At 32.5% G+C, this 12,997-nt stretch overlaps 1 protein-coding gene across 1 annotated transcript in view; it reads right to left on the reverse strand.

The window, feature by feature from the left end:
- Positions 1 to 4,196, reverse strand: part of LOC126889907 (cytoplasmic 60S subunit biogenesis factor ZNF622) — a 33,809-nt gene extending 29,613 nt beyond the window's left edge. The window contains exon 1 of the mRNA XM_050658624.1: positions 3,707 to 4,196. Within this exon, the coding sequence (XP_050514581.1) occupies positions 3,707 to 4,040 (334 nt within the window). The 5' untranslated portion in view covers positions 4,041 to 4,196. The remainder of the gene's footprint in view (positions 1 to 3,706) is intronic.
- Positions 4,197 to 12,997: the final 8,801 nt, after the last annotated feature.

Consider the following 12,997-nt stretch of genomic DNA (forward strand, 5'->3'; position numbering starts at 1 on the left):
ACAAAAGCAATGGTTTATTGGTGCCATATTTTTTTGTTGATTGTTTAAATTTTTAAGAATGGTTGATATTGCTAATATTCTTTATATCGAATACAGGGTGAGTCAAAACACAAGTACATTATTTTCGCAGTAATTTTAAAAGGAACACCCTGTATTTTATGTCACTATCGAAAAATACTGTTACTGTACTTTATTTTTTGCATAATATTCCCTATGTCTAAATTTATTAGTTTTTGAGATATTTTCATTTTTCAGAGCAAATTATTAATTAGGGGTCTAAATCTTTCCAAATTTTAAGTAAGCCATGACTGAATTTTTAAAACTGATAATTTAAGATAACTGATTATCAATCCGGTAATAATTGTAACAATGTAGCAAATAAAGAAAGAAAACTAATTTATTAGTAATAAATTTTACAAAAAAAAACACAACCACAACATACAACATTTTTAAAACAATTAAAAACTACTTTTGTATGTAAATGTAACAAATAAAGAAAGAAAAATAGTTTATTAGTTATAAATAATTATACAAAAAAAAAATACAAACACAAAATACAACATTTTGTGAAAACAATTAAAAACTACTTTTGTATGTAAATGTAACAATGTAACAAATAAAGAACGAAAAATAATTTATCAGTTAAAAATTTTACAAAAAAAAACATGAACACAAAATACAACATTTTTGAAAAATTTTAAAGCTACTTTTAGTAAAATATTTTATATATTTAATTACATAAGGTGTTCAAAATGAGTTGAGTGAATGAGTTACTTACACTACGAAGCATTTGTAAGTTAACACTTCGAAATACAGTTTGTATTCTATTTTTAATCCCATCCCTTGTTGTTGGAGCCATTTTATAACCTTCATTCTTAACGTAACCCCAAAAAAATCAGTCCAGTTTATTAAATTTTGGTGATCTGGGTGGCCACGCTACTGGTCCATTGAAAAATGAAAATATCTCGAAAACTAATAAATTTAGACATAGGGAATGTTGTAAGTATATAAATTAAAGTACGATAATGGTACTTTTCAATAGTGATATAAAATACAGGGTGTTCCATTTAAAATTACTGAGAAAATAATGTACTTGCGTTTAGACTCACCCTGTATTGGATATAAAGAAAATGAGCAATGTCAATCATTTTTAAAAATTTTGACAATAAAAAAAATATGGCATCAATAAAGCATTGCTGTTGTGCTTATTTTCAAAGAAAGATATTTCTAACCGTCTTCGAGATAATCAACCTTAAAGTCTTAAATGTGACGTCACAATCGGTTTATTTTCTACCGACACACTACACATCCAGCTGAAATCGTTGCTATTAAGAAGGCTAGTTTTTAAATCTCGATTTGTTAAGCAAAGCATAGGTTATTTACATTTGAATTTGACACTTTGTGAATGTCAAACTAAATTTTAAATTAAGTATTAATAAAACATTAATGACATTTGATAGTGAATTTAATTATTATATAAAATAAATAAGATGTTCAAAAATACAATTTGAGTATAATATTTTAAAAGCAATAATTTATTAACAGTTTTAACCTTTAACTACCCGCGCATCAAGTTATAACTACACGCGTGGCGTACTTTATACGCCACAAGAAAATACACTTAAAAACAGCGGATTTGTTTAATTTTTTTTGAAAAAATACACTTAGTTGTTTGTTATAAACCTTATTCGGCATCAGTGAATACTTGGAGTTCCTTTTCAGTAAGCCAATTGGGATTTATAACTGGAATCATGGAATAACTGGATTCCATGATAAATAAAATTACTAATAAAAAATTTTTTTAAATGTGATTTTTTACAGGAGAAAAAGTATTGTTTACAAAGAAAAATATATTTTTTGCCATAATGACTAAAAAACAATTAAAATATGTACTTATATTACGACTTATAGTAATATAATCCTGGGGTATATTGTCCACCACCAGAAACAACAAATAATAAAATGTAAATTACGATCTTTCCAGAACGCCGATTATAACGAAACTAAAACCAAATTGTAAAGCACATTCCAGTGATAGGTTAGAAAAATAAGCAAGGTCAAAAATTAAATTTTTAAATATATTTCCAGTAGAATTCTTATATCTGGCGTACAAAGTACGCCAGCGCGTGTAGTTAAAGGTTAAAAAGGTTTATACCAGTATACGGTTTCCCCTTTATGATAAATGGACTGTTCCATTTGCTATGAAATTGTTGGTTCGCTAAACTCGACACAACTGGCTAGTGATTTTAGTAGATAATTTTTTTGTTTTTTGAGAATTTCGCCAAAATTGACAAAATTACTAATTATTTGGTAATTATTAACTAATTAGAAATTATTTTTTTGTCGAATTGGCAAAATTATTGACTAAAATCACTAGCCAGTTGTGTCTGAGTTTAGCGAACAGACAGTATATGAAATAATATTGTTTGGTATAAAAAATTATGGTCTCATATGTGCAATTACATCCTTCTAATGGAAAAAAATATTTGAAGATTTTTCTCAAAATATGGATACCAACATTTTCATTTATAACTCTTTTATTTTTAATTTGACGAAGAAAAGTTATTCTTCATAAAAAGCTCTTCATGTTCTAAGATTTATGATGCAACCATCATATATAAAATTTTATTAATTTTATACGAGGTATATAAAAAATATGAATTTCGATCAAGAGTAAACTACCTTTATAGTTCATAACATTTAAATTAGAATGATATAATTGCACATTAAAACATAATTATTAATTCTGAACTACTTTTCATAATATAAATTTTCCATATTATGAATTAAAATACGTAAATATACAAAGTTTTCGTTATGATAATGCTCGCATTTTCAGCTTGTTATTTATACAGGGAGCTGAACTTGTTAACGATTTTCATAGAAAATTGGCTATAACTTTGTAAATACCCTATATAACATAACAGACCTTGATATTTTTATAATGGGGAAGTTAAGAAGATTTCGAATATAAGATAAAATATAGGGTTTTCCATTAAAAAAAAAGTTTGGTCTGTCACGATGTTATCGAATACCTTGTAACATTCTAATTAATTTTAAAATGTGAAGCTTAAAGTGGGCTACAATTTGTTTATTAACTTTTATTGCTATCTATTACTATAGCGGATCTATTGAGCTATACCCCACTAATCAATCACCCTGTATAATCACAAAGATCTCCACTGAGCAATATTAATCATTTGAGGAACACAAAGACATATTGAAAAGGAAATTAAGGCAAAAATTGATATGATAAAAATAGTGTGATTTAGATTTAAATGATTGAAGAAACAAGTGGAAATAAATTTATAGAAACACATGCAGTAGAAAGATAAAATCTAATATAATAAAATTTAAAATCACACATATTTTAATTAATTAATTAAGCCCTTAGAATAAGGATAGGTACCTCTCTATAAGATGGTCAAAAAACAGGTAATGAATAATGGTGCCTAGAAGCACACCAAGATAAGCTGAGCTGGCCACCAGCTGTCTTACACCATCGGCCAAGAAACGCAGATGCACTTAATATTCCACTAGTAGTGATGGTCCAAGAGAACGAGAAACACACTGAAAAATGGGCAGATTTATGCCTAATGGACCAAAAAAAAAACAATTGCAGATCATGGTGCAATCTTTAAATATTCTACAGTAGAAAAAAGTGAATATTACATGAAATTGGCCAAAAACAAAACAAAATTCTTACCGTCAGTGCTTTCTATCTTTCTACTTTTTTCATTATCTTTGTGTTTCTTGGAGTTTAAATGATTATCATAAGCATTTTGGTTTCCAAATGATTTGCGGCATACGGAACAGTAGACACTTTTATCCTGAGTGGCTATTTCGTCAGCTTTTCTCTGATTCAACACTCTTATCTGAAATTCTTCAGCAGTAACTGGAGGTAACTCTGCTACTTTTCTTTTCAAATTGTATCTGTGCCAGTCTGTTGTGTAGTGTTTCCTTTGCAACTCTGCATCTTTGAAGGCGACTCTACATGATATACAAGTAAAAGAATCTTTACTTGGGTTGACCGCAGACATATTATAGATTTTTGTAATTTAAAACTGTGGAAGTATATTATATGCAACTAAAATGAACCATTTCTGATACAAATCACAGTAAAGACAGGATACAAATCATACAAAATTACAAAATACAAATAAATAATTCTGGCCAGTGGCTCTAGCCAGCCACCTACTTGTCGCTTGTCGGTGTCAAACTGTCAGATGTCTTTACCACGTGCTTTTTAAGTAGTCTTCTTTTTATTGGGCTATTTTCGAAATTTGGCCTCGTCATCATGGTTGAGCAAAAGTGGTTCAAAAATATATACCTATTCATAGCCACCTTTACTTTACTTTAAGTAAAGGTGGCTATGACCTATTCCATTATTATCAATTTTTATGTAAGATATTTATTTATTAAGCTCAACAGGTCTTGTAGGCCTAGGGCTAAAACGTTTACATTTCTGATTACATTTTATTTTAGTCGTTTAAATTTTATTTAATTATACTTCGCAGTAGTCTTTTTATACACTCCTTCATTAGCTCCCTCCATCTCCTTCTGTCCAATGCTAGTTCCTTCCATATCTCAATGTTACTTTTCTTCAGGTCTATAATGGGTCTATACACTGTCCTTCCAACTTTTTCTTGTCCTGCCTTTATTTCTCTTTTGTATTGGTCTTCGTGAGACTACCACTTTTGGCATTCTTTTCCTTTCCATTCTTTCGATGTGCCCCAAATAGCGTATTATTTGTGCTTTGATCGTCGTCGTTATCGTTGGCTCTATTATATAGTTCTTCCAATTATTTATTGGTTCTTCTTCTCCACTGGCCTTCTATTTTTACACCTCAGTTAACAGTGTTAAAAAAAGTTGGTGTCAGCATAGAAAATAAAAATACCTTGGATTAAGTTACTGTGTGTATTCTAGTTAGGGGCATAATAATTACCAATGTAGGTATATTATTGTTTGGGTATTTCAATCAGCCTTTTGTTATTTACGGGATAGTCCTTAAGAGTTAAACAAAGCAATTGTATGAGTAAATAAATAATAATAATGTACATATTTAATTTAAAACAATAAAGTTCTATAAAATATACTACACTTTCATTAGTACCTATTCTTTTTCTCCAGTGTGCACTGTCAAATATATATGTTTTCAACATACTTTTTGCGGTATATATTGCTTAAAACAAATTTCACACTTGTAAGGTTTTTCCTCAGTGTGCACTCTCATATGACTTTTCACACTACCTGATAGAGAACTGCTTAAAATAAATTTCGCGGGTCATCAGTGGCGTGCGGTGACTTTTTCTAAAGGGGAAGCGATTCAATAAGGATATAAAAATATTTTCTTAAGGGTCGAGCCACTTCGCACCTGATAACACTCTGATGCGCTATAGGGGCTCTCTATCAGCAAAGTGCTTATGTGAGACGTCCTGGGTACAAGGAGTCACACACTAAATTCTACCCCGATCAATGCGTGAGGCACTCTATTGCCGCTATTTCTAGTGACTATAGTGACCTATCATTGATCTGTATTGCTTGCTCGGGCCTCAAGTCCTCGCTCCGGGCTTCGTTTCCTAAAGAAGAGATCTATTTAAATGTTTTTTTAACTCCGAGGCATTTTCCACAACACACAACTTTCAACAATATAACACTTATTTATACTTGAGCTCTATTCTCCTATCAACTTCTGATAATTGTTGAATTCGGTCTTTTTCAATGGACTTGTAAAGTCTGTTTTCGCTTGTTGAATTTCTTGTAAAACTTTTAATGCATTTTCTGAAAAACTTCGTTAACTGATGCACTTGTGACTGGGATAGTTATGTAGTAATTCACACAACTTGGACACTTCACACAGGGACTTTTTTAAACCAGTAGTTATAAGAAATACCCAGATTTCTGAGTATATCTTTATCACTAATGTGAGTTGTTTCATAAACAACACTTAACTTATAATGCAAAGCTGGCATATCAAAATATTTTCAATATTTAATCGTAGTGAAATAAATTCCTCTGTGGGAAATTTTGATGAATTATAATTAGAAATATTAAATAAGAATATATTATATAATTCTACAAATTTTAATTCGTTAAAATTTTGAAAGCGAAAATTCATTTTTTGTAGAATGTTATCAAAAGGGTCTCTCTGATGTCGACATTATCAATCTTCATTCTTTTTCTTTCATGTTCAAACCCCATATTTTCAGTTTTATCCCAAATATTTTTAAACTGCTCTCGTTGTTTAATTATTGTATTAATAAAGTCATCAATTTGTCTTATACAAAATGCAATGTCAATTGACTTCATCTGTAAAATGTCAAATAAAAGATCAGTAAAAGGAAAAATCTCTGCAAAAAATTTAAATCGAAATATTCTTTAAGCGAATGTATGTCTAAGCACCCTTTAAAAGCAGTAACAGTCAGAGCATCCCACTCTTGGAAGGCGATCGAACGATCGCTTCTGCAGGGTACCAAAATTCGCGCGAATTATGTATTTGATGTTCGAGAAGGAGTTTTTAAAAAAGTATTTTATTTTCAAAATATATAAATCAAAATGTGAAACAACAGAAGTGTTAAACAAACTGAACTAAGTTAAGCAAAAGTTGAATACAAGTAGCAAAAAGTTCTTATGATATGAAAGTCCCTCTATTTATAAGGTATTATTGCGCAGATTCTAGTATCGTAGAATCTGCAGAATCCAGTGGCGTAACTCCTCCCTCACTGAGTCCGAAAAATAATGGAGTTATTTTTGGGATGCTGGTTGCTGGTTGCTGGATCTTCTTCTTCAAAACCGGAATCTTCTTGTAATTCTATTTCATTCTCGTTCCGTTGCTTTGGTCTTCTTTGTTTAATAATATATAGGATTATCAGGATTAGGATAATTGCTATGACTGAGGTTGTCACTAATGGAGTTGTATGCAATGTAGTATTTGTTTCTCTTATTGGTACTAATTGTTTCGCCATATTATTAATTGCGTAAAGATTTTCAAAATCAATTTTGGTAATATTATGGTTTTGGAATTTTCGTAGATTTTCTGTAGAAAAATATTTTATTTTTGGTAAAATTAGAGCTTTCCCTCTGTGTATTTTGATATTATTATTGAATTTCAATTGATTGATTGTGACTTCACAATTTTCTGGTATACTGATGAGAGATGGACTGTGGACTTCGAAAATGTCTCTCTTGCACTTTGATTGGACTCGTTCAGATGTGAATGGCATTATCAATACTTCATTATTGGTTACTTGTTCGATAATGGATTCTTGAAGAGTGACTTCTGTGGTAAAACATTGGGTTGAACTTTGACCATTGAGGAAACGTAAAGTACAATTGTCTTGTAGTATAGTGTCTTCTTTACAATAATATATTTCTTCTAAAATTGGGCATTCGTCTTTTTCTAGGTGCATTTCGTCGGAGGTTCGTGCCAAATAAGGGTATGTGGGAGTATACATTTTGTTCTTTTGGATTATTGGGTATATATGATAAAAATCAAGGACTTTTGGTTTTAGGATAGGTATGTGTGTAGCAAAGATCAGTTTTGAACTTTTTTTTTTTTTTTTATTATCTCCCTTTATTGACAATCAGATATAAAACAAACATCTATAAGTCAATTTGTTGGTCTTACATTAAATTAAATTATTGTAAATGTGGTGACGTGGAGAGGTAAACATCCAGCGATGTTTCCTCAGTTACCTCTTAGGTCGGAGGGCCAGCTTCTTCTTAGTCTTCTATTGTGGACAGGTTGCAGTAGTGGATGAAGTAGTGGATTAGGATGGTCTTCTAGTTTGTTGTGGTGTTTTCTGTTGTTTTCTCGGATGACTTCGGTTACATATGGAATTTTTAGATCTGTGTGTAGAGTTTGGTTTGATACATACCATGGTGCATTAACTATTGCTCGAAGTATCTTGGATTGCGCTCTCTGGATAATCACAGTATTGGATTTGCTAGCACAGCCCCACAGTTCAATGCCATAAGTCCAGATTGGCTTTATCACTGCTTTATATATTAGCAATTTGTTTTCTATTGAAAGATGGGAATTTCTTCCAATGAGCCAGTAAAGTTCTTTGGTTTTTAGGTCAAGTTGCATTCTTTTCTTTGTTATATGGTGTTTCCAGTTGAGTTTATTGTCAAAGTGTAGCCCTAGATATTTGACTTGATTACTTTGTGGTATTTTTATTTGATTGATGGTTACTGGTGGGCAGGTTCCAGTCCGGAGAGTGAATGTTATATGGGATGATTTTGTTTCGTTTACCTTAAACTTCCACTTCTTCAGCCATATTTCAAGTGAGTTTAGATGCTCTTGGAGATTTTGTGTTGCTGCAATAGGATCGTCATGCTTGGCAAAAATAGCAGTGTCATCTGCAAATGTCCCGATGGTTGTTTTATCATTTGTAGGCAAGTCATATGTATATAGTATGTACAATAATGGTCCTAGTATGCTCCCTTGAGGTACGCCAGAGTGAATAGGCTTGTATTCCGAGACTTCTTCATTAACTTTTACTTTAAACTGCCGTTCGTGTAGGTAGGCTCTCAGTAGGTTGTAGTAACTTGCTGGAAGAATTCTTTTTATTTTGCATAACAAGCCTGGATGCCAGACTTTGTCAAAAGCCTGACTGATGTCTATAAAGGCTGCTGTGCAGTACTGCTGATTTTCAAGTGACTGGTTAATGGCGTTGACTATGCGATGGCATTGTTGTATCGTTGAATGGCTTTGTCGAAATCCGAACTGATGATCTGGGATCCAATTTTGTGGATTTATTTCTGCATTTATTCTGTTTAGGATAAGTCTTTCAAGCAACTTGGAGATTGTTGGTAATAAGCTGATAGGCCTATATGATGAGACATCTAGAGGGTTTTTGCCAGGCTTTGGTATCATAATTATTTGTCCAATTTTGAGTGCTTTGGGCCAGTAGTCACATCTAAGTATTGCATTGAATATGTGCAGTAGTTTAACTATGCCCTTTTTGGGTATTTCTTTTAACATTTTTGCGGTTATCAGATCTTCGCCTGGTGCCTTCTTTGGGTTTAGGGTGGCAATTACGTCTCTAATTTCTTTTGGAGTAAATAGTTTTATTCGGTCCTGTATCTGTAGTGGTTCTTCTAATATTTGGTTCGCTTCTGGTACTTGGTCGTCATTTAGTGGAGTAAAAACTTCTGCTAAATACTCGGCAAATAGGTCAGCCTTTTCTTTATCACTTTTTGCCCATGGTCCTGGTGGTGTTGAATTTTTACGTATTGGAGGTAATGCTGTTATTGGCTTTCTCTTACTTTTTATGGGCTTCCATATAGAGTTGTCTTGTCTTGAAAGATTGGTGATATAATTCGTAAATGACTCATTTTTGACTTCTTGCAGCTTTGATTTTAATTTGTTGCTGATGCGATTGTATCTTGTTCTGCTGTCTGGTGTGTGTGTTCGTTGCCATGCAGATCTGGCCTTTCTTTTTTCAGCTACCAGTTTTTTTATTTCTAAAGGTATATTACTTATGTTTCTGTTGGGACTACTTTGTGGGGTAGCTGATTTAGCTGCATACTGTAGTATGTTTATAAATTTGTTATAGTCCTCTTCTATTTCTTCCGGTTTTTTCAGCCTCGTTGTTATTTCGATAGTATCGTGAATTATTTGTCGGTAAGTGTCCCAGTTTGTTTTATTGTTGTGCAGGTGGAGTTTTGGTTTTTTAGTGATAACTGTTGTACTTACCGTTGCTATTATTGGGCTATGGTCAGTAGTTAGGTCATAGCTTGGTGTTATATCTGTATAAGTTATACCGATACCGTTTGTTATGAAGAAGTCCAATAAATCTGGTTTTTTGTTGGGATCGGTCGGCCAGTATGTTGGTGTTCCCGTTGAGATAAATGAGTAATTCTTATTTTGTATAACATGTGCCAGTTCTCTGCCTTTTGTTGTTATAAGTCGTGACCCCCACAAGGTATGCTTGCTGTTGTAATCTCCCCCAGCAATGAATTTTGGTCCTAAAGTTTGGAAAAATTCTTCATAGTGTTCTCGTTTTAGATTATGGCGAGGAGGGCAGTACACAGCTGTTACGTTGACATTATATGGAAGTGCTTCAACGCTTACTGTCGTTGCTTGTATGTGTTCTTCTTTGTACTTCAGTAGTTCATGATGTTTAATATTTTCTTTGATGAGTATTGCTGTACCTCCGTGGGCTGTGCCGTCAGGATGCTCAGTATGATATAGTTTATATTTAGGTATGTTAAAATAAGTTCTGTTTGTGAAGTGTGTTTCACTAATTAAAAATATGTCAATTTTATTTATGTCTAGAAATATTTTCACTTCTTCTGTATGGCTTGGAAGGCCGTTGGCATTCCATTGGGCTATTCGAAGAAACTTAGCCATTTATTTCATTTTGTTCATAAGCATGGTAAGCATGTTGAGGACCATGCTATTTTGTTGGATTAGTTGGTTGAATAGATTCTTGAATTCTTCCAAAAACTTGTTTAACACAGTGGTTGTATCTTCTGTTTGGTTGCGTTTAGTTACTTCAGCATAGCTCATGCCCTGGGGCAGTGGATTGGATAGTTGTTGTGTGTTTCTTGTGTATATATCATTTGTGTAGATTGCTGATGGGTTTTGATGCTCTCCATTGTTTTTATTGCTTCCTTTGGTAAGTTTCTTATAGTGATCACATCCCTTGTAATTGGCTGGGTGGCCTCCATTGCATAACGCACATATGGCTGGCGTCTCCTTTGACTTTTTGCACGTGGTGGTATTGTGTGAGCCTCCGCATTTTACACAGACGTATGGTTTATTACAATATGATTTGGAATGTCCATATTGTTGGCATCTCATGCACTGTATTATACTGTTTTTTTGAGTTCGTGGAGGTTCTATGTGTACTACTCTGTTCTGTAGGCCTGTTATATTATAGACATCTTTGTTGTTTTGCGCGGGTTCTAAATCTACAAAGAAGAGATTAAGTGGTTCTTTGGTTTTTTGTTGTTTTACATTAACTATGTTTCTCACTTTGTGCCCTAACTGAGATAGCTCACTTTTTATGTCATCAGTATTGGTTGAGTGATGTAAGTATCTGATCACGATTCTGTAGGCTCGTTCTTCTTTTAGTTGGTACGTGTGATGGTATATATTTTTTTCCTTGAACTCCTTAACCAATTTTCGGTATATTTCTGGTGTTTCACAATTTATTTTGACAACGTTGTTTATTAAACTTTTTGTCTGGTATTCTTCTTTTTTGGCTATTTCCTCTAATTGCTTTGTCATCTCTTTGAAATCCTGTACCCCGTGTACAAATATTGGTGGAGGTTTTGGTATTTTGTTGGTTTCGACGTTTCCAATATTTTCTTCTGTTTCTTTCGACAGCGGTTGGAATCGGTTACCTGTTTCAATTTCGCTTGGATTTGGTTTGTTGTTATGTATTTTCTTTCTTTTATTGCTTCCCATGACTTGCCAAGCGTTTTTACTGTTTGTCTGATTTTCTTCTTCATCTTCACTGGTTGATGTCATATAGTGAGTTTCTCTGTCTTCGATATTTGCACTATTTTTACTTGATGTCGGCATTTGCTGCTGAACTGGTTGAGAGCTGAACTGGTTGGTATTTACTGTCTGTATAGGAGTTGTATGATACTGTTGTTGCATAGTTGGCATATTCATGTTCATTGCATTTTCTGGTTGCTTCATCATTGTTGGCTGCCACTGTAGTTGGTTATTGGTTGCTTGTGGTATTTGTAAATTTATTGGATCACTCTGTATGTTTTGTTGTTGATAAACTGGTTGTCCATTTCTGAACCCAATAAGATTCCCCGAAGGGAACATATTGTTTTGTTTTTCTCACTTACTGCTAATGGGTTTTTTTTTATTGTTGTTGATAAGATAATTAGAATTCTTAATCACCGGTTTTTCGGAGCGCTTTAACGATGTTTACACCTCGATGGCCCAGCGACGACTCAGTTTTGAACTTGAAAAAGTTACTTGTGTCCCTAATAGCATGTAATATGTTAAAATATTTGTAAATTTTGGGATTTGAGAAGGTTGATAAATACTGTGCAAATATTCAATCATATCTTGAATTTCTTTACTTGAGATAATTGAACTATGCAATGAGTTTAATTTTGAAAACATAATTCCGTTTGCTAAATTCTCAATAAAATCTATCATATTTTGACAATCTAAATTTATCTGACTTATGGTACCTTGAAAAGTAATATAGTTTCCTAAACTATTTATAGTGTTTTGGATTTCTAATTGGAATTTCTGTAAGTTACGTTGCATTTTTTCTTGGTTTTGCCAAAGTGTGGCTAAAGATTTGTTGTAGTGATCGATTAGTTTTTTATACAAAGATATTTGTAAGTTCGTCTCATGGATAATATGTTTTTGATTATTTTCCAGGACTTCTATCGCTTTATCATATCTATCTCCGTCATCTGAATCTAAGTTTCCAAATAAATATTTATTAACTTTACCTATGCCATCAATTAGGCCTCTTTTTGATCGAATATGGGGATAGATATTTTCTAATTTTTTCTCTAATGTATTAATTAAAACTTCTGTTCTTTCTAACATGTTTTCTGCCAATCCATGGTATGAAATAGGATTTGAGGCATTAACTTTTACTACACTAGTTTTTATTATTTGATAATTATCTTTAAGAGATTCTACTTGCCTAACTATTTCGTTTAAGTTAATATAATGGATAAATGTATGTTTACTATAAATTAATCTACATGTGCCTAATTTAATTGGGAGTAAAAGGTTTTCAAGGGGCGTTATATTGATATCGATGTCATCTCCTTTAACCTGGTGAGACGTCCGGTATATCACTTGTATCAGAGTCAACACGATTATCGTCTTCATTTTGTTGAACCTGTAAAAAGTTTTTTCTATTAGATCTTGGTTTGCGAGCTGTGCTTTTGTGATAAACTCCTTTATTAGTCTGTAATGTCAGCTTATCGTCTTTAAGAATAGTTGTTTGTTTAAATTTAGGAAGTGCCTTGCTACGGTTTCCACTTTTAATATAAGCTT

This window comes from Diabrotica virgifera, chromosome 8, assembly GCF_917563875.1.
Source record: "Diabrotica virgifera virgifera chromosome 8, PGI_DIABVI_V3a".
Classification (NCBI taxonomy): Eukaryota; Metazoa; Arthropoda; class Insecta; order Coleoptera; family Chrysomelidae; genus Diabrotica; species Diabrotica virgifera.